We start from the raw sequence: 24,902 nt of genomic DNA, 5'->3' as shown, positions 1-24,902 counted from the left end.
CTACCTCGTCCCAGATTTTTCGCATCTCGCATCGTCGCTTTGCAAGCTTTTCTTCCTTGAAAGAGCCAAGGAAATCCAACTTCTTCTAATTCAGTTCTGGCCCCCTCCATCTCGCTACGCTCTCAGTAGCTTGGCGTGACGGGAGAGCCAGAACTGGACTAACTCTGTTTATTTCCTTTTTCACTCTTCTGTTGAAACGTACCCGTAATTTTTTGCCACTGCACGTTTTCTGTCCACAAGACAAGATCATTCAGTTTTTGCGTCGTTACTACCTGTCGGAAGGCTGTAATTATCACTGATAACGACGCAAAAATTGTCTTGTGGACAGAAAACTTTCAATATTTGACCCTCGAATAAGATGAAAACAAAACCTTTTCTTTTGATCATAACCTCCTTATTTTTGCCGCGGTTGTCAAGCGCATGCTTGATCACGTGCAAGTCAATGTTGTTGCCACAGCTGTGCATGCCATGTCACGTGTTATGTTTTGAGTAGAAAACTACATTTCGGTTGGGGGATACCGTATAATAACTAGTTGTGGAGTATTAGATTTCAGGTTGTACGTCACTGTTTTGCAGGTTTCATCGTCCCACACAATGAGAAAAAAAATAAAATAAAATGAAGCATTTCGCTGAGGAAAAGCAATTAAAGAATATCATACATCGCAATTTAGAGCTAGAATTCTGCATGATACTTACGAGAGCATGGAAATTGAGAATTTATTTACAATAGGAAACGGGATTAATTTTATGGTCTCAGATTTTAACAAAACTCTAACATACTTTATCATCATTTTTTAATGGATTAAAAATGTGAAAACCGTCAATAAAAGTGACAATTCTTGTTCAATAGATTGGAGATTAGTGCAAATCTGGTTATTATTCCCAGACTTTCAATTGTTGTAAAAAGGTAGACCATAATGCTCCGCGGTTAACAAAAATGGCGAATGGCACATTTACCCATAATTCTTAGCACACGAAAACTTTAACAACGCTCCTGAAATGTAAAGGAAAGTTCTAGCATCTTCAAACCTAACATACACGATTTCGTTAGCACAGGGACAAATATTGCAAAAATATGGCTTTCCTTGTACATTCTGGGCTGTGCAAGATTCGTATGATATGACAGTAAAATGTATAGCCGTCATCTTTGTTCCTAGCGAAGGATTACGTTGACAAAGCTCTTCAGACATCCCTGTGGCCTCGATTTCGAAATTTCGCGCCCAATTCACAACCAATCAAAGAGTCAGGAGTACGTCATCAGTTATAACTTTTTTCGTTCGAATTTCAGGCGTCTGTAGAGTCCTACGTGAAGATTCTTTCGGCTTGTCACGCAGTTCTTCCGAACGAACAGGGCCGAATGCGTGACGAGCCAAAAATGTCGCGATCTGCGTAAACAGTGTACTATGCTACTAAAAACGTTGGGTAAATTGTCAATAAAAGTGTTTGTTGATTGACTTGGACACATAAACAATCTCTATAAAAAGGATAAAATCTTGTCTAAGGGTTTTGGAATGTCAACAGGTGCGATTATTGCCATGTATAACGAATTAAAAAAATGTACTGCTATCAGAATTTAAAAAGTATACCGCTTCAAATATCGCGGTTTCCCCTTCTTTCTACGAGATTCGTTATTGAATTGAAATCCTCTGTCTGATGTAAATTTGTTGTTTTCCTTTCTAGGGTACCGTGAAGTTCTTTCTGAGTCAAACTGCTTATCTTCGAACGATCTATAGTCCTCTTTTCGCTGAGGATTTGAGAATCTTCTTTCACGGTGTTGTTTAGAGCTATTTCGCGCATTTAAGTTAACGTTGTGGAAATTATTGTCAGATCTGTCTCCTCCTTGCCAACGTTGCTTTCCGCGCTGCAAAAAGAAAAATGCAGTACACAGATTATAAAATCCATCTCAAGGCATAAGCAATCTTGTAATAAGAGACAGCAAGCTATTCGAGGTTAGTGAATCAGCAACGGAACAGTAACACGGGTGACTTGTGATTGGTCAGAATAACAAACAGCGACAACAAGAAAGCGCGGGAAACGTTTCATCTGTCCTTCCTCTAATTGGCTAGAACCAGACTGACTTCTGAGCACGAATCGCTTCAGCTTCGCATCTTATATCAACCAATTACTAAATATGCGAGAAAAAGGAAAAACACTGCATTTTTTAAAAAATCTTACTGTCGTGGTTGGTGGACAACTTCTTTCCGACAAGTCTACCCATCAAAAGAGACGTAGTCAAATTCACACGTTCACTTCTCAACGAGTCCAAAAACAGTTTAATGTCCTCGTCCTTAATAGTTTCATGCGAAATCCTCACCTTTTTCGCTTTCTTTTTCTCGAATACATATGGTTCCTCGATCAAGCCGTCATGGGAGGGACTGGGGTCTAAGATCTCGACGATACGCTGAAGAAAGAACACATCCAGGGTTTATTTTTCAGTTCAACTGATGGCAGAGATAATAAAAACATACTTATATATACATTCAAGCTCAAATCTTTTCACCAAGACTTTGTTTACCCCTTTAATTGTACACATGTCCTCCTTAGCGATGGCGCTCGATGCATAACGTGGCGTGACACTGAGACATGCGTTACGTGCGCAGTAAGGATGCGCAGTAGTAATAAGCAGCAGCGTCCTCAAATTTTGAAGGGTGGCTCTGAAGAGATTTGCGTTGTGTCGATCACTGAATGCTGTTTGCTCTCGAAAATTCCAAACAGTGCAACAGACATTTATGTCTAATCTCGATCCCAGGTCCCTTCGGTTTAGCCCACAAGAGATCTCATTACGAGATCATGAATACTTTGCACCATGACATTTGTGGTCGCTTAGAGCCCGAATTTTTATTTTCATTCAGTACAAATGCCATTTATCTCCCGCTTTTAACAGCATTGTATTGAAGGACGCTTTAATCCTCTCAACATACTGGAAATCTTCTTAGATCACAGCAGGTTACTGAAGTCTTTGTCTATGACCCGAATAGCTGAAATTCTCAAAGTTAAATTCAAGCTCTGATCACTAAATTCAAGATCCATTCAACATTACTACTAGTAAAACAGTCCGTGTAGCAAGTACCTCGCATCTTTCAGGTTTTTTCTTCCTCTTATTCCTGTTGTTATCCCTGTTAGGTGTACGATCAGCGTATGGTGAATTAAATTCGCTGGTGTCGTAGCTGTCATCATGAAATGAAACTGCAGACGAAAAAAGTAAACGTCGCGACAACAGCAACCTGAATCTTTACCGTTATTAATTAGCGTATTTATTATATGGCTAGCTCTTTGAACGGCCAAGACGAACCAAATCCTGCGCTGTGATTGGCTATCCGGGCGGGCGAGATGGCGCTTGCATGCCCGCTCGGGATTACGCGCTCTGTCCCGAAGCCATACAATAAATCTGTTATTGACCAATGCTTGCTCGGTAAAGATGGCTGGATATTGGCCTCGTTCTTATTTTGTGTGTTTATGGACCTAGACCCCTTCTCAGTCCATAAACACGCAAAAAAAGAACTTAACCAATACTTGAGCAATAGTCAACTTATCGTCACGCTTAGTCAATAACCTATATAGCTTAGATGTGTAGAGCGCTTGTCAAAAACGCAAAAGGGCGGGAATTCTCTACTGAGCCAGAAGCCCACCAGAAAATATGAACAGAAAAAACAAGCGTTGCACTTTAGTTCCTTGGGAGATCACGAGCAGTTCTAATTCTATGTGGATAACTTATGTATTATCTAGCATCCGTGTAATATGTGTACACATTGGCCGAATAAACTCGGGGAGAATGCGTCTGAGACGTATTATGCTTCTACAGAAAATAAGACACATGAAACGTCAGACGAGCTTAACGACTTCATACGACGCATGAAACAGGCGCATTTCTCTTCTCAGATGGATAATTCGTCTAAATAGATACGAGACAAAGTAGACGAACTTAACTCAACTGTTTAGTCGTTCAGCTTGACTTTGTAACCAAGGCAGCAATCATAGCGCCAATGAAAACGTCGCCAAACACGAAGTTCAATGAGCAGAACAATGATTCTGCACGTGTGTTATAAATCTGGGCACATTTCGTTACCGTCCTCCGTGAACAAAAACGAAGAAATGACCACATGTCGGAGACGTTCGGAGCATGAAAACCATAATGGTGATTTGTTTTTGATATAAATTGATCGCTGTTTTTATATGTTCAGCTAGAGGGAAGTTCTGACCCTCATAAACGCACTGCACAGTAACGTAAAATATGCTTTCAATGCTTTAATCGACGTTTAAGTCGACAACTAATGGTAGGTACTAAGCTCCCATTTTTCGGGAATTTTGCAGGGTCCAGTCTCTCTCAGAATTATTTAAGGTCTAGACGCACTTCATGTTAGACGCAATGTATACCTGCAACCCATTATTCGCCCTCCTAGGTAAAAACGGTCATTTACACCGCAGCACTAAGAGACAGACTCACCTCTTCTAACATCACTATCATCTGTCTTTCGTATTTTTTCCGGTGGAGGCTGAAATAACCTCCAGTCCATGTCACAGTCTTGCTGTCTGGGTTGATCATAGAAGCCTTGTGACATAGCTCGGTGCTGCTTTTTGTCTTTCGATCTACGCTTCGGGTTCTGTTTCTCGTGATTGTTTTTCTCACGAGATGAAGACACTTGACCGCAGCCGTCGTAGCAAACAACAAAAGGCAAAGGCAATTCGCTTCTCATTGTTGCGTTTTCCTCTCGACATTCCTGAAGATTCAGAAAAAAAAATTATGTGAACAGTGACAAACAGAGTCAATCTCCGTTATCATGATAACGCTGGCACCCGTGGGCCCTCCATTTACTACCTTTGAGTGTTTTTCGACCTTTCTACATTATTTTCACACGTAGGATTGTTATAATGTTTTCTTCGACACAGACGCAATATTGTGTAGCTCCTAAAAGGGGTTGCGGTAGAATTCCGTTTTCTTCCTACCACCCAGAGAAATAGACATTTGTTCGAAAAATTTGGAAGTTTGAAAAGGTCGAGGGTAAATTTCTTTTCACTTTATGCCAAGGGAGCAAAAAATTGCTTCGAAAAATCGGGCGGACAAACTATCCAGAGTATTTCTCATATTTGTTTGGCCTGCTCTGTAGAAAACCTGTTTGCATACGTACCAGATGAATGATGGGGCAGTTCTCTAAAGAAACTATTGAGCTGTGGCGATTGTCAACTTACAGCATTGCACATTTCGGGCGAAAGTCCCTTTGCCAGTAATGAGGAGCAGTTCAGTGGAGTATGACCAGAACAGAAAGTCTAATAAATACCATATTATACTTACATATCCGTAGTGACCCTGGTCACCGCAGTTGTAACAGTATACAGGCGAGGGAGATGAAACAGGTCTGTCAGGACGAATAACCGGACCAACTTCAGTCTGTAATAGAGACACGTATTTTGCACCATTAGAAAAAGACTGATCCAATAAATGACTCAGAATGGTTGTTTGTTAGTGGAGTGTGGAAGGTGACAAGGAAATACGACAGGGAAGAATTTGCTTACTGTGAGGTGATACTGCCTCCATCGATCAGGACAATCCTGTAAACAAGAAAGAAACATGAATAGAATGAACATTCTGCACAAACAATTAGAGACTTGTCACTAGTCTTGGTGTTATTTTGTTTTAGTGCAAGACACCATGGTCTAGTGGCCTAGTGTATTGCACTCTAAATCAAAGTATTCAAGATCTACTAATACTAATACTGTAAATATTTTCAAGTCTGGAGTTAACGAATTTCTTAGTGATTTTTAAGTATTTTTTTTTTTTCATATCTTAATGTATTCTTTGAATTTATTATTGTTTGTGTATTTATATTAGTTCATAGGTGATCTGTTTTTATATGGGTTTTAGGACTCCTTTACAGATTATCCTTTCCTGTTTTAACCATAGTTTGTAATAAATAAACTACCAAACACCATGGTCTAGTATTGCTTCTCAGTCAAGCCCAGGGTGGGGTCCTTGCACTGTGCCCTTGCCGTCTTGGGGCAACTGCACATACTTTACTCTCACAGTGCCTCCAATCTCCATCCAAGGTGTATAAATGGGTACCAGTTACCAGGTAACTAGACAAAATAACTGGGGCCTCACCATGGCGCATTCTAACTTGACAGTTCAGAAACTGGGGTAAGTTCTGGCAGTGAAGCTTTATTGATACTGACAATACGAGCAATTAAACTCTTTTTGGAAGCATCCACCACGTCCTTAGGAATTCAACCTTCCACTAAGCTTATACATTCTACTGGTAGAAATGGAGAATACAAATAACACAAGTAAATCCAAAACGTTACAACTTACAACTGCTATATGGCCAAGCACGTGGCATCTATTGCAGCGATCATATGGTCGCCTTCTGGGCTTCCTGCATTGCTGAGAAAAAGGGAGATAACAAAAAGGTTAAAAGAAGAATTCCTTGTCATTGCATACTTTATACGGATATCATTTTAGGAGACCGTTTGTGCCTGCTTTGACTGGATGTGCGAGTTTTACTAAAATAGCCTCTGCCATTTTATTCTGTTAAATCTGGCATTTTACATCACAAAAACTGGATTTATAAAAACACTGGACTACTACCAATGTCAAAAAAAAAAATATATCATGCCCCATGCTACAACTGGACTAAAGGATAAATGCTGATGATGATGAAGATGACTGCCAAATGTACAGGGAAGTAATTTGCAATTTTAAACTATATACATGTATGTACTTGACAGTTTATTGCCATTTTATTTAGAGAGCTGTCACTACCACCCCTAACCCTGAAAATTTTGAATTTACATACCTTGGAAATGTGACCAGGCTCATAGCAGTTGAAACACAGCTCATTTGGACAATGTCTTTTTACATGACCAACACCTCCACACAAGAAACATACACTGATTTTCTAAAGAATCATAAAAATGCACAAAATAAAATTAGAGGTACTTTAGCAAAGGTATCTCATTATATTAAATTTGCTTGCACGTTTTTGTTTTTTTTTCACTCCTTAGCACAATACTCTGGCTGTATGGACCATCAGCCTCACACAGACTTTAACTCATTATAATACATACATTAATCAGTTGTTCAAATTAACTTTAAAAAAATTGCCGTGATCTGGCCACCGACAGGCTTTAAACATTTGGCTGTATCAACAGTTTCGCTGTACTTAAGGGATAGGGTTGTACTCTTATCTAAGTTTAATCATAATCCAAGATGGAAAATTATTCTACCTTGGGTTGTGGGCAATTTTGTGATAGATGACCTTTTTCGTTACAGTTATAACACTTCACATGGGGAAGTCCCTTTCCTGGTGTATAATATCTTGGACGTTGCTTGGTCGCCTTGGAGTCCTGGTAGGGAACAAAATGTCAATAATCAACAAGGACACCAGAGCTCAAAAAAGGAGGAGGAGGCTCGTTCCATGTCCACGACAAGTAGATTTTCCTTTCCAGCATTTACTTTTCTTATATACATGTGATGCAACAGTAACAAAACTAAATCTCTTAAAGGGAAATGTATGTTCACATAATTACAAGAAAATTATACCTGGAGGTCCCTTTCATCTAGGTCCCAGTTTTCTGTCACAACACAAAAAACACATAGTGGTAAATTCAAATCTTATTTAGCATGCCCTTTGCTCAAGGACTCAATAATTGCAAGCATAATGTCTTAAACACATTTTTCTGAGTCCAAGTTTGCAACCAGCCAATCAGAAACATTGTTTGCTGTCCTGGTATCCTCTGATATCAAGTCACTGATGTCACCAGATTTTTGGTGGAGCTAATTATAATGTATGTACAGTAAAAATACAAATTCATCCAACCTTTTTAGTGTATGTCCACAGCATATCAGGTTTGTTTGGTCTTGCCTGTGGTATTTTGGCTCAGCTGCATCTTGCCAAAACACAAACCACGACATCACCAAATTCACCTGACATGCTATGTATGGGTTATTGACCAAGTGTGAGGTCAAGATGGCTGGATATTGGCCAATTTTTTTTTTGCATGTTTATGGACTGAGACGGAGTTGAGGTACATAAACTCGCAAAAAAAAAAGAACAAGGCCAATATCCAGCCATCTTGACCGAACAAGCTTGGTCAATAAAGGATTTATTATATGGCTTTCGTGGAAATTTTTCTTATGGGACACAGTGGGTAGTCTGGAGTGGGCAAGATAGCTCCATCTTGCCCACTCGGGTAGCCAATCACAGCACAGGATTTGATTCATCTTGCCCGCTCACAGAGCTAGCCATATAATATGACTAGGTATAACTGGTATATTTCCTCAAAGAATACCTGAATCAATACTTAAGATGATTTCCGCAGAACATTTGAGCAATAATGGCAAAAATTCAGTTACCAAACGAACCTCATGGCATGGAAATATTTTGAATGCAGTTAAGAAGAACTTATCAAGACTTAAGCTCTCAAGCTGACCCCATGAGGGAACATTGGACTTATCAATATTTCAATAAAAACAGACATTTCACATTAGTTAAAAACACAATGACACACGCTTTAAGCATTCTTACGAGGTTTGATATTAACTTTCTCAAGAATGCTTGAGAATTTAATGGCGGGGTCACTTAGAGAAATGAACTAAAGTGGGTTGTTTTAAATAGTATTTCCAAAGTTACTGTGCTATGAGTAGATTTTTAGTAAATAATTTTTGCACTCATTACTCGCTCTTTAACTTAATCCATAGTTATTACACATACATGTAAATAATGAAATAGAAGGTTTTTACCTGCTATTTCCCCTGGTTTTACTTTATTCTGGACATCTGATGACTCCTACAAAAGAACAAAACATAGGACTGCAATGCATGCAAATAGTAATTTCACTGAATTTGTGGTAACTTGTGGTACTTTGTGGTGACCAGCAATCACCACAGGCCATGAAATGTACCATTTTCATGAAAAAATATCCATAATTATACAATATCTCAGACTTATTTGAGCAAACAAATAATAAATAAATACCCTGCTTGTTCCCTCGACGGCTGCTGAAAAGTTTCCATCACAAAATATGTTCACAACCTCTGAAAAACATAAAATAACGTTTCACCAAATTGAAGTGATAGTCAACCTTAATTTCATATCTATTACTCTGTGTGGAGTACACGTACTTAACTATACAATCATGTATGTGTGAATTAAAAAATTTTGAAAACTCAAGAAACTAAATCTATGTTAAATACCTGGATAGCTAAAGGAAGAAGCAGGGTTAACATCTTCATGATCATCAGCGTAATCATTACCACTGTCATTATCGTCACTATCATCATCACTTGAGATTTCAATAACAGAGCTGTTTAAATGACCCTTTTGTCCTTGTGCATCCAAGGTACTATCCACTGTCTTTCTCGTTTCTGGTGTTTTCTTCCCTAAAATTAGCATATGTACAAAAGGTTCTGTCAAAGTTTTTAAAACTAAAACTGGAGTTACATAATAATCTGAAAAATGTGCGTGTCAGAATATTTTTCCTCTCTCACATAGGCTTTGATGTACATTCCCAAAGACAATGTTATAACACAATTGGTTCATGCTTTGTAGCTATGGACTATCAAGTTATGGTGGTCAGGACTAGGGAAGTTTGGAGACCACTCAAGAAGCTAGAGTTGTCAATCACCATAAGTGACTCTTGTGCCTCTTTTGTGCTCTCCAAGCTTCCCACCTGCGTCATAACTCATTAAAAAACAGTCCTAAGAAAATATGTGCTGATGGGTTAAAAATCATGTTTCTGCAACTCAGTAGAAACACAGACCTAGCATGAGCTGCTGACGTAATGATGGCACAAGCAAAGAGAATTTACATTTTGATAATAAAAGTTTACAAGTTGTTTTCCTTTTTTGTTGCGGTGTTTTCTTAAAGAAATGGAAAACATGTTCTCCGTGTTTCTATAGAGTTATAGAAACATTCGCAAAAGTTTGGAAGAACTTGAAAAAAGGTGTGGAAACACTCGCCTGCAGCTTGTGTTCCACATCATTTCTTGTTCTCCCAAACTTCCACTCGTGTTTCTATAACTTGACAGAAACACTGTATATGTTTTCTATTTCTTAACTAGCACATGCTAAAGCAAGTCAAACAGACATACATACAGCACCTGGAGTGTAATTTTCTGATAATACAAGAGAAGAAGCATAATGTACTTGGCTGTAAAGAACCTCTTCTACTTCACTGTCCAAATCATCATCACTTCTGTAGATGAGAAAGAAAAACAGGGTGCAATGGAACAGTAATAAATGAAAATTTAAACCGTATTTAAACAGGGCTGTTGCCAGTATGAGGCAAACTGAGACACTTGCCTTTGTCAGTCAGTTTTTGTAATTTTTGTTGTTATTTCTTTTAGAAGGAGGAAGTAAAACACTGCTAAATACCTGCAAAAATTTAACTATGGACATTGCATAATTATCTTCTGGTAACAACCTTGAATTACAGGAGGTTTTTAAAAACTTAACCAGGTTGTTTCCATCTGCAAATCTTATCAGAATGATTATACATGTATGTCCTGACCTCTACATCAATAAATATGATTAGCATTGTTTTGCCTAGGAAATGCTTTTGTACACAAACCTATGTTCTCTTATTCTGTTATGACAGACATAATTATCATGCTGTGCAGCAATTCTCTTGAGATAATGCTTTTTGCAGTGAATTTCTTTCATCAAAAATGTCTGGACATTAACTTATACATGCATGTAGAAGACACCCTATATATGGTGATAACTGTAAGTTTACTGTAAGTTTATATTAGAGGGAGATGAAGGAGAGGGTGGTCTAGATCAGGTTTCACGGAAAATAAAAAGGGCCTTTTTCAGAGCAAGGAAAATAAAAATTAGGCTTTTCACATTTCAAGAAAAAGGGGGACATTTTTCATATGAACTTGCACAACTAATGGATGTTGAAACTTCAGGAAACTTCATTGCCCCTGCTTCTTTTATCTGAACATGTAGCAAAAAGAAAACTGCTTTCCACAAAATACTAATGTAAAGAGATCAAAGACTGTCCTGTGCAGATTTATGTAATGTTTATACCATGATAGTGGGTATCGAAAACAATAGAAAGCATAAACAAAATAACAGTTCACAATGAAGTTAAGGTTTATTTCTTTCTTTATTTTTTTAAGGTTCATTTCAGAGAAAATTCTTCGGGAAATCATGTTTCATGGGTATTATAAAAATCATGATTGATGAGAAAAAACTTACCATTTCACATTTCATTGGGAAAAAATAAGGCCATTCACCAATCACAAAAATACCCTTTTACAACCCTCATATAAGGCAGGACTATTTGGACAGATTTTAAAGAAGAGAATTAAACAACAAGAACTAAAAACAGGCCCATCTAAGACTGAAACCAATCATCAGAAAAATTTGAACAAAACAATCCAAGTCTGTTTGTGACCAGACCAATTACAGTATGTTCAATCATGCTGAATGTTAACTGTGAAAATAGACCAGTTCCATAGCTGCTTATATTTGAAAAAATTTCTAAATTGTTGACTTTCATGAGATGATAAACAAATGGAAAATAAATCACAGATTTCAACCGACAGATCTCAGATCCAGTGTTAACAACAATTTTGAAGTCAGCATAAAAAAAAAATAAAACAAAATACTTCAAACAAAGCAACAAAAGAAATCCTAAGGGTCCAGTAACAAAAACAGTTTTGAACAATTAAGCCATAAAACAACTCTGAATGGTCTGAATGGCCTAGCTACAACATTGAATTTGAACCTTCGACCTACAATAGATTCATATTTCAGATTCAGATAATTCTTAAACCAGTGCAAACAGAAATAATTTTAAACCCAACGTAAAAACAGATATCTCCCGGGAGATATTTATGATCCAGCCTGGTATATAGTAAATCCTACGATAATATATTATTCCTGATACCACAATTACTTTATTAGCCGGACTTTCCGCATGTTTGGACAAGATTTATGGAGAGAAGAACATGTGGTTCCCATACTAACCCAGATGAGGACTGTTCTTCATATAGTTGATCTTCAAATGCTTTGTAAGCTACAGCATCAAAGTCGTCATCGCTGCTCATACTAAAGGTAAACTTTGTACACAAAAACACATAAGAACTTCTGGAACTAGCACAAGCGTGTTTTTAGAGGAATCCAGGAGGAATCGATTACACTTCCGGTAAACGAAAACGCAATCAAAGCGCGCACAAAAATAATCATTGTAAGTTCGTGGAATTTACTCACCTTACGCTCCAGATTGTTTAAATCGTTGAAAGTTAATAATCAGCAGAATCTAAGACACGCAAGTCAAAACACAGACAAAATATATAAATGCCTAAGAGTACAGGTGTATGTCGCAACGTGTTAGTCAAAATGTGACAGGCGTTAACAAACTTTAAATTACCCCTTTTTGTAACACATCATGAAATTGTCATTATTGTCATTTTAGAAAGAACAGTTTTAGGAAAAAGTATTTTGAAATTAACAGATAATTGCGCTAAAATTTCCGACCGGAAGTAGCGAAAATGGTGATCTGAATATTTTCTGAAACCTAGAATCAGAGAAAAACAGGTTGCGACTTTTGTTACATGAGGTAGTGTTTTACTCCAGAGGAAAATCATGAGCCTGCGGTAGTTCACATCATGGCCGACGATCACGAACGTTTCGAAGCAGAGATAGATTTGGACGTTTCTTTCAACGAGTTTGATGAAGAACTTTCTGAATCCAACGAGGGGAATTGCGACCCAAATGTGGAAGCAGTAATCACGAATGACAAAGAAACGAATACCAAACAACATTCCAGCATCTTTAATTTTACGAAAGACACATGTGAGCTTGCTGAAGATGTTATTCCAAACGTTTCACACAGAAATTGTACAGGCAATGAGAAAAATTTAGTGAACATGGAGGATGGTGAAATATCAGTCTCAAGTGATAGTGAGGACGGTGAAAAAATGGATTTTGACCAAGGGATTGGAGTAGGCTTGAATCCAGTTCAGACAGCGACAAACTCAGCTGAAACTTCCAAGGAAACGACTGCAGACAATTTTACGTTCTTGCCGCCAAGCTCTGTGGTGGAAAACTTAAACAAAAATGAACGTTTGAACGAAGAGTTTATGAGCGATACAACTACGTGTGTTGACGAGACAGAGAGCGCAAATGTGTCTATGGAGTCGGATAATTCAATGGATGATCAGTCTTGGAAAAGACACAAGCGAGCAAAACTAGAACATGGCAGTCTAGAGACTGGGCAGGAGGAGAAGAACTATGGGGAAGGTAAAGAAAAACAGAAAGCACAGTTATATCAAAAGTGAAATACAGCTTTTTGTTGTTCGCTGGGCTTAATAAAACGGTCTGTGTAAAACGCAGACTACAGACTGCAGACTGCAGACGGGGTAAAATGCGGACTGGGGGTAGGGGTAAAATGCAGACTGTAGACCACAGACTTTAAGTATGTATTGTGCTATTTCCATTATCAGGTGCTAACTCTAAACAGGGTCATCCAGGCTAATCGCAGTGAAAGTCTGCACTCTGGTTAGCCAGAATATCACTCCGGTTAGCCTGAATATCACTCAGGTTAGCCTACATAGCTCTCAGAGATGGAAAGGTTAACACGATTCAGTTAAAAAGTCAACAGTCTTTAGTCTGCATTTTATCCCCAGTCTGCAGTCTGCAGTCTCCATTTTACACTGACTGTTTAATAAAAAGCTTCACTTAAGCCAAAGTGGTGCACATTGCCGGATCTTGTCATGGATCTGGAAAGCTGGGGTAGTTGTTACATGTACATGAACTCCTCCCCTAAATGGAACGCGATTTCATCTCAGGTTACTGCTCAGCAGTTTTCGCCTTTGCATTAACAGTTTGTAGGACTGTGCTGTTGTTGCTAAAAACAAGCAAACCATGGCACTTGCCATGGTAAAAAGTTTAAGTCTAATTCAGATTTGTGTAAGCATGAGTGAAAGTGACCTACAGCTGTATACAGTTCCAGCAAGGTTCTGTTAAGTGCCCTGGTGAAAATCTTTTGAAGATGTTGAAGGAGAGTCAAAGAAATTCATGTGGAACTTCAAGGATGCTATAAAAGATGTTTCAAAATCTTTAAATTCTTACCAAGATCTTCAGAGATTCTTATATTTGTGGCAGTGCCAGAATCTGTAAGGGTCTGTAAGGATCATCAGTGATCTTGTTCAAAGATCTTGAAAGATTCCTCTTTGCACAGAAGTTTGTAGATGGAAATTGTACTTAATTATACTTTACATAAAATCTTTTAATAATAATAATAATAATAATAATAATAATAATAATACTAATAATAATAATAATAATAATAATCGATATTTAAACAGGGTGACCCCTTCAGTCACAGGACTGGTATCAACGGGGGGCCTGTATAACATAAAATAAAAAGAGTATGTATAAATAATATATATCTATAAAAAACTAACTACTTTAAAAGATATGCTGAAATGTTTAAAAAATTAAAAAGCTTAAAAAGGTAATAGCGTTCTCATAAAAATTGGATATCGAATTGAAAATGTTCTAAAAAATAACCTACTTTTTGGGTTTTCAAACAAATACATTGAATTGATACCTGGGTCATGTTTTTGTGTCAGTGTCCACAGTGCAGTAAAACCTGTGTTCCAGGTAACAGTAACAACAATGATAAGAACATCTCTTATTTGTAGATTTTATGAATGTTATAGATTATAAAACAGTGAAAAAAAGAGGTGGCAGAAAGAAACGGAAAAGGCCTCTTCATGATCGTCCTACTGATCAACAACGATGTGGGAACTATAACCAAAGGAAACCTAAAATTGGGAAGCTGTTTGAGCCTCTTAAAGTCACATCAGATGATTCTGAAGAAGCTGTAGCCAAAGAGATAGCAGAGAAGTTAAATGAGGTAAGACTAGCCATGTTGACTCTATTCATAAAATGATGTTGATGCGTCATTGATGCGTTATAATTGTACAAGTTTCTGTTATATCACATTTCATCATCATTATTATCACCCTTGTCATCCTTGTCATTGTTGTATATTGGGGACTGGGGTAGGAAGCATTTTTTGAAGCCAGTGCTTAAACCTGAACTCTTTAAACAGGATGTGACTAAGTGTAATGTTACATTTTTATACGTTGCGTGGATGGATATCAAACCATTGCAGGATATGTTCTGTTGTCAGGTTGCATCAATTATTTGTTTGTACACCACTGTACATGCACAAAATAGCACACTGTAACAGTGGTCAGACTGGTGCCCAGACCCTTCAGTCCAGAGTCTAATATATTGACCGTAAGGCAGTGGCAAGGGGTAATGTTTTGAAAGAAGTGGAAGGGATGATCGTTTGAACCTTGTTTTTCAAAACAAATTTTACAATTTTTATTTAGAGGGACTTTACTTTAGGAAAACATAGTTCTCTGTGAAATTTAACTTGTCATCTCTGCATTGTAGCTTCCAAGTTTAGTTCTTCTACCTTATTCATAGTCAGCCCATGTACTACTACAATTTGAAACCTTTTTAGATAGCTCAAGTAACATTGTTGCCCTTGATATATTTGCTTTCCTTGATTATATGCACCTGTCCCTTTCTATTACAGTCGAAGACAATGCTCATTCAGCGAGTTGTGAGGTGCATTGGTTGTGAAAAAGCACTGAAGCTTTTTAAAGACACAAAGGAGATTCAGAACCATGGAGGAATGTGGACAAATGACAGACAAAGATGGTACATGGAACTGGTTTCCCGTTTAGTGCAGTGTTCACTGGTCTGCCTTCTGGCTCCCTAGCTCTCCCACTCTTACTTTTTTATTCCTCCGTTTTCTCCTTAGTTTCAGTTTCGATTGAGACGTTGAGTATTATATCAAACACGAAAGACCGTGTTTAACCACATTTCCAAACACCGAGAAGAGAGTTGAGAATACGATGGGTTGCGGAGTATTGTTTGGCGAACGCTGAGGTTTTTTTTGTAATGTGGTGAAACACGGTCTTTCGAGTTTGATATAATACATTAATGATATCCAGGCATCCATGACATTATGTAATAAGCAATGGAAAAAATATTAGAGAAATAGTACACCACAAATAGAGAAGACGAAAGGAACTTGAAAGCTTGCATAAATTAAAATTTTATCCGTCTGTACTCTTATTGATGATAAAAATGAGCTAATCTGCGTGCGAGAAGTTAGACAGTTATTGTAGAAATATTTATTGAATCATTGAATTGTTTTAATTTTTGTTTTGCACAGGCGGACAAGTGGAGGAGTCTTTCTGGCACTCCTTAAAAACAGATATGTCACCAAAGAACAAAGCAAGTGGATTTTTGCCGTCGAAAATGAGTTAACTAAAAAGAAAGCAAAGGAGCAACAGCAAAGAATGAAGGAACGCCACAAAAAGGAAGTGACAGACTTGAGATTGAAACTTAAACAACAGGAGTAGCCAATGCAATAAGAAAAACTTAATTGTTGTTGTTGTTGTTGTAGAAATGAAAGGTTCAAATTTAGGCCCTGTCCACATTACGCCGGAGAAATTTGAAAATGGCGTTTCCACACTGAAAACGCATCAAATGTTTTCCGTCCACACTAGACGGGAGAAATTTGAAAACGCAACAATCATCGGTCATTGAGGAAAACGTGGGCAAGGAATCGTATGATTATCGTAATGTCATTGTTTGTGAAACGCTCCGTATACGTTTTTTCCTCCACACTAAAACGTAAACCCGGCGTTTTCAAATTCCTCCGCTTTGAAGAGCGTTTTCGAAAAGTTCCGTTTTCGCGCGTTCGTGACGGATTAGTGTGGATGGTAGGCCTAACCGTAGAAATAAAGCTGCGATTTCAAATTTGTACGACCGAGTGTAGACGGGGCCTCAGCTACACCAACTTCAATGGTTGGTTTTGTGAACACAAAGCGTAGGCGTTGTTTACACTGCTTTTTGAAAGCAGGATTAAGCTGCTCCAGAATATGAGGAAATTTCATGTTCATCCTGTTTTTGTCGCTAATTGTGATGTTTGGCTGACCTGAAAGTACCAGCGATATTCGCTTTTAACCAAGAGGAAAAAAAAAAACTTTAAAAGTTTTGTTGTTCCTGGATTAGCATTAATCTGGGGCCTGGGCACGGAATAGCGGTGTGTGTACGAGGGTTTAAGATAGGAGGCTTCTCAAAGGTGACGTGCCATCGGGCTTGGTATCGGAAATAGCGTGACACCAAGATACTGAAATATCAGCTTGTTTACGGTTTGTCCAATTAGCTCAGTTTCGTTCTCAGTAGCCAAATTCTCACGCAGTCCAGGTCGCTCGCGGAGAGAGTGAAATGTAAAAAAAAAACCAGGTAACTCTTATTTATAGTGATCATGCACTTAGCTGTACAAGCACTAAGCTTTGCTAGTTTACAGGCATGCCACTGAAACAAAGGAAACAAATATTTCAAATAAACGTAACATAGTTAAAAATCCCAACTGGCAGGAGGCAGACCAGTTGGCTATTTACAAAGCGTGACCGAGGATTTGAACTCGATCACGCGATCACACGGTCCAGGTCGCTCGCGGGCATAGTGTCTTGCGAGAATAGTCCCGCAAGAGGCTATTTCCAAGTGCCAGGTACAGAAGTGCACAGCGATGATTGTGGCGCATACAGAAGACTGCAACTTTTGCCCCATGTCAGCAGGCACCGAGTTGTTGTGCACGCGCAAAATTTCGTGGATCCACGAACAGGTGTGCACACAGGAGGTGGAGTCCACGTGGAGTCAGCTGAAACTGGGGCAGAAAAGGAGAAAGGGGCTGCGCAGAGATCTCCAATCCCACCTGGACGAGAGAATGTGGCGGCAGTGGAGACGGGGCAACTATCGAGTAATTATGCGCAATTTCCTTGCCATTCTCCCGCTACAGTTTCCAACCGATATTCCGGTACTTTAAACTTATACTAACTGCATAGCAGCGTAAAAACCACCCGGGTGGGAATCTCATAAGAAAGGACGGGGGTACTTGTGAAAAAAAAATTGAACATAACCCCTTAGAAGTACCAAGATCTTGATTTATGGACTTACCTTGAAATTTTTTTCATCCCTAAGAAGTAACAATTAACTAAAACAAGAAACCACAGTCAAACCCCTATTAAGTGGCCATCTAGAAAAAACGGCCACCCCTATTAGGCGGCCAGTAATCAAAGTCCCGATAAAGTCTTTTCTACTGTTTTAAACTCTATTCAGCTCAACCCTATTACCGGTCACTATCCATTTTGGCCGATTAATGGGCTTAAACTGTAGCATTCCCGTCCTCTATATATGGAAATGCCCCCCCTCCGGAAAAAAATAACATTGCAATCAGCATAAAAGGTTTAAAGTTTCATTGCGCTAAACTGTACGAGTTAAAAACACCAGTAAGCATATTCAACGAGCTTTACACGATTACTCATTAATTAGCTGAAAAACCCACTGGAGCATCAATAAAATTTGTATGTATGTATGTATGTAATTATGTGACAGAGAAAATTGCGAACGCGCGGGAGTATTAACGATAAATTGGCCCGCTCAGAGCCAATCACAATGACATAACTTTCACAGTCATATAAGGAATGGACCAAAAACAAAAATTATACGAAGGCAAGCCATAGAACGTTTAAATTTCATACAATTAATTTTTACAATAACTGTCTAATTTCTCGCGCGCTGATTGGCCGTATTGTTAAATCGCTCAAATGCTATCGATAACTTGCTTCACACATTGGCTCTTTAGTTATCAAATGGATAGGCCTTTTCCTTTTTGCTAACCAAAACAAAATCTATAATCTATCGAGGCTCTTAAATTTTTATCTAGAAAAGGGCCTGTTGCTTGAATAATCTGATAGAATCACGCAAAAATATAACAATTTGAAAGTACTCATGAAAAAACTTTCCACCTTTCCAAGAACGGAAAAAAAAATTACTTTCGAATTTCCCCGAACCTTCTCTCGTGTTTGCTTAATCTTAAGATATCACAAGCGAACGATGAAGATGCGAGAACTTCGCAGGATCACTTTGCTCGTTCATTCGGTCTCACACCAAGGTCTCGCTGCTCGCATGTGTGACCTAGACCAAGAAGCGCGCGCTGTTTAGAGGTATCTATGACGTATTCAAAAGAAATGAACATGTATTCGAGCGCATCCAGTTCATCCACTCAAATGCACGGAGACTTAACGAGATGAAAATACTTCCTTCATTATTACTGCTGTTCGTCTGTGGACCGCTTTTATGTGAAGAAAATTCCTTGCTTGGGTACAAACTTGATTGGAGCAATTCAAAAGGTAACGTAACATATTTAGAGCGCTTGAAAAAAAAAGGATTTTCACTGAGTATCTATCCTATTCACACGTAAGCAAAGCCGATTAGTGGTTTCTAGAAAATCGCCACAGCCAGAAATTTACACTTCCTACAAGAAGGATATGATGTGAGATCTTTTCAACATGAATTTTGGGTTGCTAGCATTGTAGCAAATCAAAAAAGAGGTTACAGCTATATATCGTAAATACTAGAGGTCTGGAACATAGACTCAGAAAAATGGTTTGCAGCAGTAAGTTAATCTGCCTGACATTGAGATTTAGTGAAGGCTTAAGCTCTTGAATCGGAACAGAGTCTAAGTCTCCTGTACAGCTAATCATCATGAAACCCTCGAGCAAAAAAAAACATTAACACACGAGAAATGCACATGGCGAGCTGAGCGTCTGCGCAGTCAGAGCCTTTTCAAAGACGCATTGTTTTTGATAAGGAAATTTGATGCAAAGGTCGGAAATGAGAAGAGGAAAAGATTTGCACTGATACTTAAACATAATATCACCGCTCAAATGACATAAAAGTCTGAAATCACTTTTGAAAGTAATTATGCCTTATTGTTCTGGAGTCTCCTTGTTTCTCTACGCAGTCGGAAAGACGTTATCACAAATTATAAAGTGTTTGACGCAGATTGGGTTATAACAGATATTTAAACCCCTTATGAGTTTCTTCATGGCTTACACCTTTCTAGTCTTAAACAAAAGCAGTCAATTTCTTAATTTTTTTACAATTTCTTTTCTCTCGTCCCTGTGCTGCGGTCATTAATTTGCAAAATGTTATTTGTTACCTTTGTGTCTTCCTTTTCAGAACTGTTCAATTTTGGTAGAACACCCGAAACAAAGGCTATCATTTACACCATTGTGTGTGTTTTGTGCGTATTACACGTGATTATTGGATGTCTAAAGTGGAAAAGCAAACAGAATTGTGTTTTCCGTGACCACAAAACTTCTCTCAGTCAGTTGATGCATGATTCTAAAGGTAAGTATGGATTAATCTAGTCTTGATTTTCTTTTAAAATGATTTTGATAAACACAAGGCCAGATACATTTACGAAGAATAAGTTCAGCACCCGCTGTCGCGATCACCACTTAGTTGGAAACAAACATGGCAACTGTGGAATGTGCCCGACACGTGTACGGTGGAAAAGGGTAAAACTGATCACTAAAATTAAGAGGGCACGCTGAAACAGAAACCTGACACAATAAACGTTCGGGCTACACATGAAATGAAACATTCAGTCGGTCGGTCGGTCGGTCAGACAATCAGACAGCCAGCTAGGCAGTCAAACGTTCAGTCAGTCAGACAGCCAGAAAGTCAGGCAGTTAGACAGTCAGAGAGTCAGTCAGTCAGACAGTCAGACAATCCGCCAGTCAGCCAGTCAGTCAAACAGTCAAACAGTCGGACAGCCAGACAGTAAGTCAGTTAGTCCGTCAGTCAGACAGTCAGTCAGTCCTCTAGGTCGGTCAGTCAATCGGTTGGTCAGATGGTCAGATGGTCAGACGGTCGCCGGGTCATTTTGTCAGTTTGTCTGTCGGTCGGTCGGTCAGTCGGTTGGTCAGTTAGTCAAACAAACAAACAGCTACTGAGTGCAGCGGAACTATTCAATTTACATAGAGTAGTATCTCAGGACTTGACGACACACCATCGCTTGAAGACAAGTCGACAAGAAACAGGTATTCAAAAATCATTAAACGCTTTTGTTTTGTCTAGTTTTATTATTTTTTAAATCGTAGAAAACCTGGATGAAAAAGCAGATCAAACCCTGGCACCGTGGAGGGTTATTCGAGGGTTATTGATCAAACTGAAGAACTTCAAACTGGAAATGTTGGTCTGGTTCATTCTGCATGATATGTGTAAGTTGTAAATTGTTCGCTGATTCTCGGAAAACGCATGGTCAGTACCAGCTTGCAAATCAGGCGCACAATAGGTTGATTAATGGGGCCGAAGCGCAAAAATCCACCTGCTCTGCAGGCTAGGTCAGTACAACACGTGCCGTGATGTTGGTTTTAAGCTTGGTCTTTCTTTCTTTTCTTTTTTTTCTTTTTCTTTTTTTTTTTTTAAGTAGGTTTAAAATAAGCAACTGTACAGCTGATGTGGACCTACTACTACTAAATCTAAATAAGAGGAACAGAAATTTACAATACAATTGTCATTGGTCTCATAGCTTTTCTTCAAATTCTCTGCTGTTACTCAGTCCTCTAACACAAAACGTGCATTGTAAGCTGAACATAATGGATAGAGGACAAGGAACAATCACCGTCGCAGCACACGCTCTAGGCCCATTACAGAGCCTTCAGAGGAGGCTCTGCCCAAAAGGGATGTGTTTTTCAGGCTGTCTGTAAGTCTGCCTACCGTTGGATACAAAATTAACATTACTGATAATTTGCCGATTGGATCCGACTGAAGTTAAGTGTCGTTTCGCGATACTGGATAGAAAAATCCCTATAAAAGGAAGGACACCAAAAACTTTGCTGTCTCAAAAATCCTAACCATAACAATAGGCAAAGGTTAATATCAACTATATCGAATGTGTAGAAATTTAGTAGTAGGAGAAAGGTCATTGAGATATTTAAAAGGCCTTTATAAATATTTCGAACAAAGGAACTAAACCGCCGGGTCGTCTGAGTCAGCAGGATATGAAAGAGCTACTTTTTCTGTCAAAAATGTCATGTAATTATGAAAAGTAAGCGTTTGGACCTGGAGGCAGTCTCCCCGTCTCCCTGTATAAACTTTGTTGGATAGCTAGTTCCACATAAAACAAAAAAAAAATGTCTTTTTTAACAGGACCAATAGTCAACCGTAAGTAATTTCGTTGTTTAGCAACGTATTTTAAGTTCCTTCGATTTATTCAAACCTTGTTTCGTCGACTGTGAATTCCCAAAGAAAAAAACACGAGATCTAAATTGAGAATTGTTCTTCAGTTGTCGCAGGCGTATTGTGATCAATACAATTTCACATTGTTTTTCCTGTGTTTCTTGTTTCAGTGCGTATCGACTTAAGATCTCGCAGACTGTTCATCTTTAAGCTCGGACCTGTTTACACTGTAGACGAAATCTTAGCAGACGCAACAGAAGAGCTTAAGCCATTACAAGAATTTGTCCTGGATGTTTCTGGTATTTGAGTAATACTGTACAAAGAACAGCGCATTCAATCTTACAAGTTTAAGTTGTATATATCTTGTCACCATCACAATGAATCCAGGGCCACAGACAGAACAAAATTACTACCGTGGTAATGTCCATGGTTAAAGTATCTTAATTCCCAGGTATTTAGCAGAGTCTTAACTTTCCGTTTTCGAAAAAGAAACAAAAAAAAACGAAGATAATGACTAAGGCAAGTGCCTCGGTTTGCCTCATATACTGGCTTCGGTCATGGAATCGAATACTCTAAAGTTCATATTCATTTCCAGCAGTACTCCCTTACTTCTCATGAATTCGCTATAAAATCGTACATTTTGTGATGCATGTCAACGTGTTAGCTTCAGAGAAGTCTTTTAAAGTCGTCTTAGTGCTGTCGCGAAATATTGTTTGTTTAAAGGGAGAAATAACAGATAAGACTGAACTGAATTTTGGCCCAAACAATTGCTTTTTTTTCCTACAGGAAACCCGGAGGAGATTAAGCCTATCGCAGAGTACAAGGAAAACCCAAATAATACTGCCATGAAGCGAGAAAGATCGAACGTAAAGAAGGATGCTAAGATAAAGGAAGGAGTCGAGAACACGACAGAAATGATAACCTCAATGTTTGCGCCCTGTGTTACAAAGTCACAATTTGAGGACGATTACGAAAACTTTCTTTATCCAAAGATAAAAAAGATAACTAAAGATAGCAAGGAGCAATTCTGTTTACCTCCGGGAGGACACGAAGAAGCTATGCAAAGGTCATTTGAGGACGAAAGCGTAATTTATTCAAGCGAAATGGCAGAAAATTTGAAGCAGACGGTTAAAGCGTATTACGTGATGGCGGGGGGATTTGCAAGCGAATCGAGGAGATTGTCGGAAAAGGAGCAGGCGAGAAAAGAGGACGGGAAAGAGTTTGGTGCCTTACAAGTGGAAATGGAAACGGGAAATAGTCAAGATGATATTGTCGTCAGCGGAGCGATCGAGACTGCGCCGGAATTACAAGAATTACATTTCATAAAGTATGAGCAGAAGGTGCTTGTCCCAACTTGTTCGCCTGGAGAACTCAAAGCTGGGAATACCATCTCGTGTACGGAGAAGAAAGCGGACTCTTGCTGTAGATGGAAATATAAAGATCATGCTATTGTTGCATGCGGCATGGTGGCTTTTGTGTTTATTTCTGTTAGTGTATACAGATTTTTCAGGTAAACAGCCAGAGGGCAAAGTATTTTACAATTAATTTTACCCAAACTTTCGCCCGTTGTTTAGTTTCTTTTTATAGTCTATTTTTAAGATCGTGTGAGGGACGAGGTCTCAGGCGCGAGATCTGGAACCTAAGAAATTGCGAGGCCTGGGACTACCAAGATAATTCGGAATTTCTCGCAAGTTCCGATTGCGCCCTGAGAATAATCAATCTCACTCCGTAGCCATTCGTCTTCCTAATCCAGCGTGACCCCGAGGTGGTGCGAGAAAGGGTACACGATCTTACATGACAGGCCTGTAGTCAGTTCGCCGCCAAAGGGATTTAGGGACAAGAACGCGAGAGTAATAGGCACGGTTTCTGCTTTGAGTTCCGAAGGTTCCAATTTCACTTTTTCCCAACGGTTTCTGCAAAAGTCTGTTCATTCCAGCGAGTGTTATACGAGCAATTTTTCGTGCAACTTTTGATGCAACAAAATTGAGGCACAATTTGCGATAAAAATGGCCTAGTGTCACAGGGCCTCAGCTTCACTAGTTTTAGTTTTTCTTTTCTTTTTCAGGCGTTAAACTTCACTCAAGGATATTCATGGTGTCTGCTATTTTGATCCACTTCAACTCGAATGCTAAAGACGAAAACAGTTGTTTTAACTTGTTACCAACTTCTTGAATTGTTTTCTTGAACTTTTCTAACAGTCTCAAGCCAAATTTAAATTATAAAGTTTAAATTGTACACTGATAAACCAAATAAAAAGTTTGTGTTTTCTACTCGAAATTTGAGAAAATGAGAAACGAGTGGATTTTTCCTCTGTAAGAATTATTCAGGCTTAGAATACAGCATGAAACTGAGCGAACAAAAAATAAACTGTCCATTGCCACAAAATCGCATTTCACTTTATTGCCGCAAACTGGGTAACTAAGGCCCCATTTATATGGCATCGAGTACTGGCCCTCTCCCCAAGGCAGCGCTGTATTTAACTCGCGAAAAAGTTTCCTCTGTTGGTAGAGTCAATGCACAGTTACACCCGTTTCTTTGAATTTCTTTCAGTCATTTGATCACTGTGGCCTTTGCCGAGTTAATTTTTACTTACCGGTATTTAGTATATATTTCTACTTTAAACTACAAAATAACGGCACTAGTGATTCTCGGTACAACGTGATTTGCCCCGACTAGGCGAGCCGAAGTGTCAATTTGAGAAATAGTTGTCGCCACGGCGAAAATAAAATTTAGCTTAGAAAATTTAGAAAATTTAGCTTGGAAAGGGCGTACCCGAGATCATATAACCAGGCTTTAACAGATCAAGTAAAAATATCCTTAGGGATTTCCGTGA

The 24,902-nt window shown here is 38.7% G+C and overlaps 3 protein-coding genes across 3 annotated transcripts; 2 read left to right on the top strand and 1 right to left on the bottom strand.

Annotated features, from left to right (window-relative positions):
- Positions 1–1,573: 1,573 nt before the first annotated feature.
- On the bottom strand, positions 1,574–12,314 carry LOC145500366 (zinc finger CCHC domain-containing protein 7-like). Its single transcript, XM_081479880.1, has 16 exons — positions 12,212–12,314; positions 11,969–12,060; positions 10,093–10,187; positions 9,188–9,373; positions 8,970–9,028; positions 8,735–8,780; positions 7,535–7,566; positions 7,219–7,338; positions 6,789–6,890; positions 6,305–6,376; positions 5,512–5,547; positions 5,291–5,386; positions 4,445–4,718; positions 3,071–3,186; positions 2,315–2,401; positions 1,574–1,861 (listed from the first exon to the last, which is right to left on the bottom strand). Exons 2-16 carry the CDS (start codon positions 12,046–12,048, stop codon positions 1,574–1,576), a joined length of 1,689 nt encoding a protein of 562 aa, XP_081336006.1. The 5' UTR covers positions 12,049–12,060; positions 12,212–12,314.
- Positions 12,315–12,544: 230 nt separating this feature from the next.
- Positions 12,545–17,493, top strand: LOC145500383 (uncharacterized). Its single transcript, XM_081479903.1, has 4 exons — positions 12,545–13,243; positions 14,668–14,864; positions 15,558–15,682; positions 16,203–17,493. The coding sequence occupies exons 1-4, from the start codon at positions 12,610–12,612 to the stop codon at positions 16,390–16,392; spliced, it is 1,146 nt and encodes a 381-aa protein (XP_081336029.1). The 5' UTR covers positions 12,545–12,609; the 3' UTR covers positions 16,393–17,493.
- A 4,553-nt stretch (positions 17,494–22,046) lies between these two features.
- Positions 22,047–24,217, top strand: LOC145500582 (uncharacterized). Its single transcript, XM_081480100.1, has one exon. The coding sequence runs from the start codon at positions 22,915–22,917 to the stop codon at positions 23,581–23,583; it is 669 nt and encodes a 222-aa protein (XP_081336226.1). The 5' UTR covers positions 22,047–22,914; the 3' UTR covers positions 23,584–24,217.
- Positions 24,218–24,902: the final 685 nt, after the last annotated feature.

This window comes from Orbicella franksi, chromosome 10 (assembly GCF_964199315.1).
Source record: "Orbicella franksi chromosome 10, jaOrbFran1.1, whole genome shotgun sequence".
NCBI lineage: Eukaryota > Metazoa > Cnidaria > Anthozoa > Scleractinia > Merulinidae > Orbicella > Orbicella franksi.
The sequence above is the reverse complement of the archived record's forward strand: the minus strand, read 5'-3'. Positions and strand labels throughout refer to the sequence as shown.

Excerpts from the sequence above, each read along its gene's own strand:
- LOC145500366 (XM_081479880.1), bottom strand. The coding sequence starts at position 12,048 with ATGAGCAGCGATGACGACTTTGATGCTGTAGCTTACAAAGCATTTGAA. Across the intron at positions 6,891-7,218 it reads AAAATTGCCCACAACCCAAG|AAAATCAGTGTATGTTTCTT; the intron begins GTAGAATAATTT and ends ATGATTCTTTAG. Across the intron at positions 6,377-6,788 it reads AGCCTGGTCACATTTCCAAG|CAATGCAGGAAGCCCAGAAG; the intron begins GTATGTAAATTC and ends CCTTTTTCTCAG.
- LOC145500383 (XM_081479903.1), top strand. The coding sequence starts at position 12,610 with ATGGCCGACGATCACGAACGTTTCGAAGCAGAGATAGATTTGGACGTT. Across the intron at positions 13,244-14,667 it reads GGAGAAGAACTATGGGGAAG|ATTATAAAACAGTGAAAAAA; the intron begins GTAAAGAAAAAC and ends TGAATGTTATAG. Across the intron at positions 14,865-15,557 it reads TAGCAGAGAAGTTAAATGAG|TCGAAGACAATGCTCATTCA; the intron begins GTAAGACTAGCC and ends TTTCTATTACAG.
- LOC145500582 (XM_081480100.1), top strand. The coding sequence starts at position 22,915 with ATGAAGCGAGAAAGATCGAACGTAAAGAAGGATGCTAAGATAAAGGAA.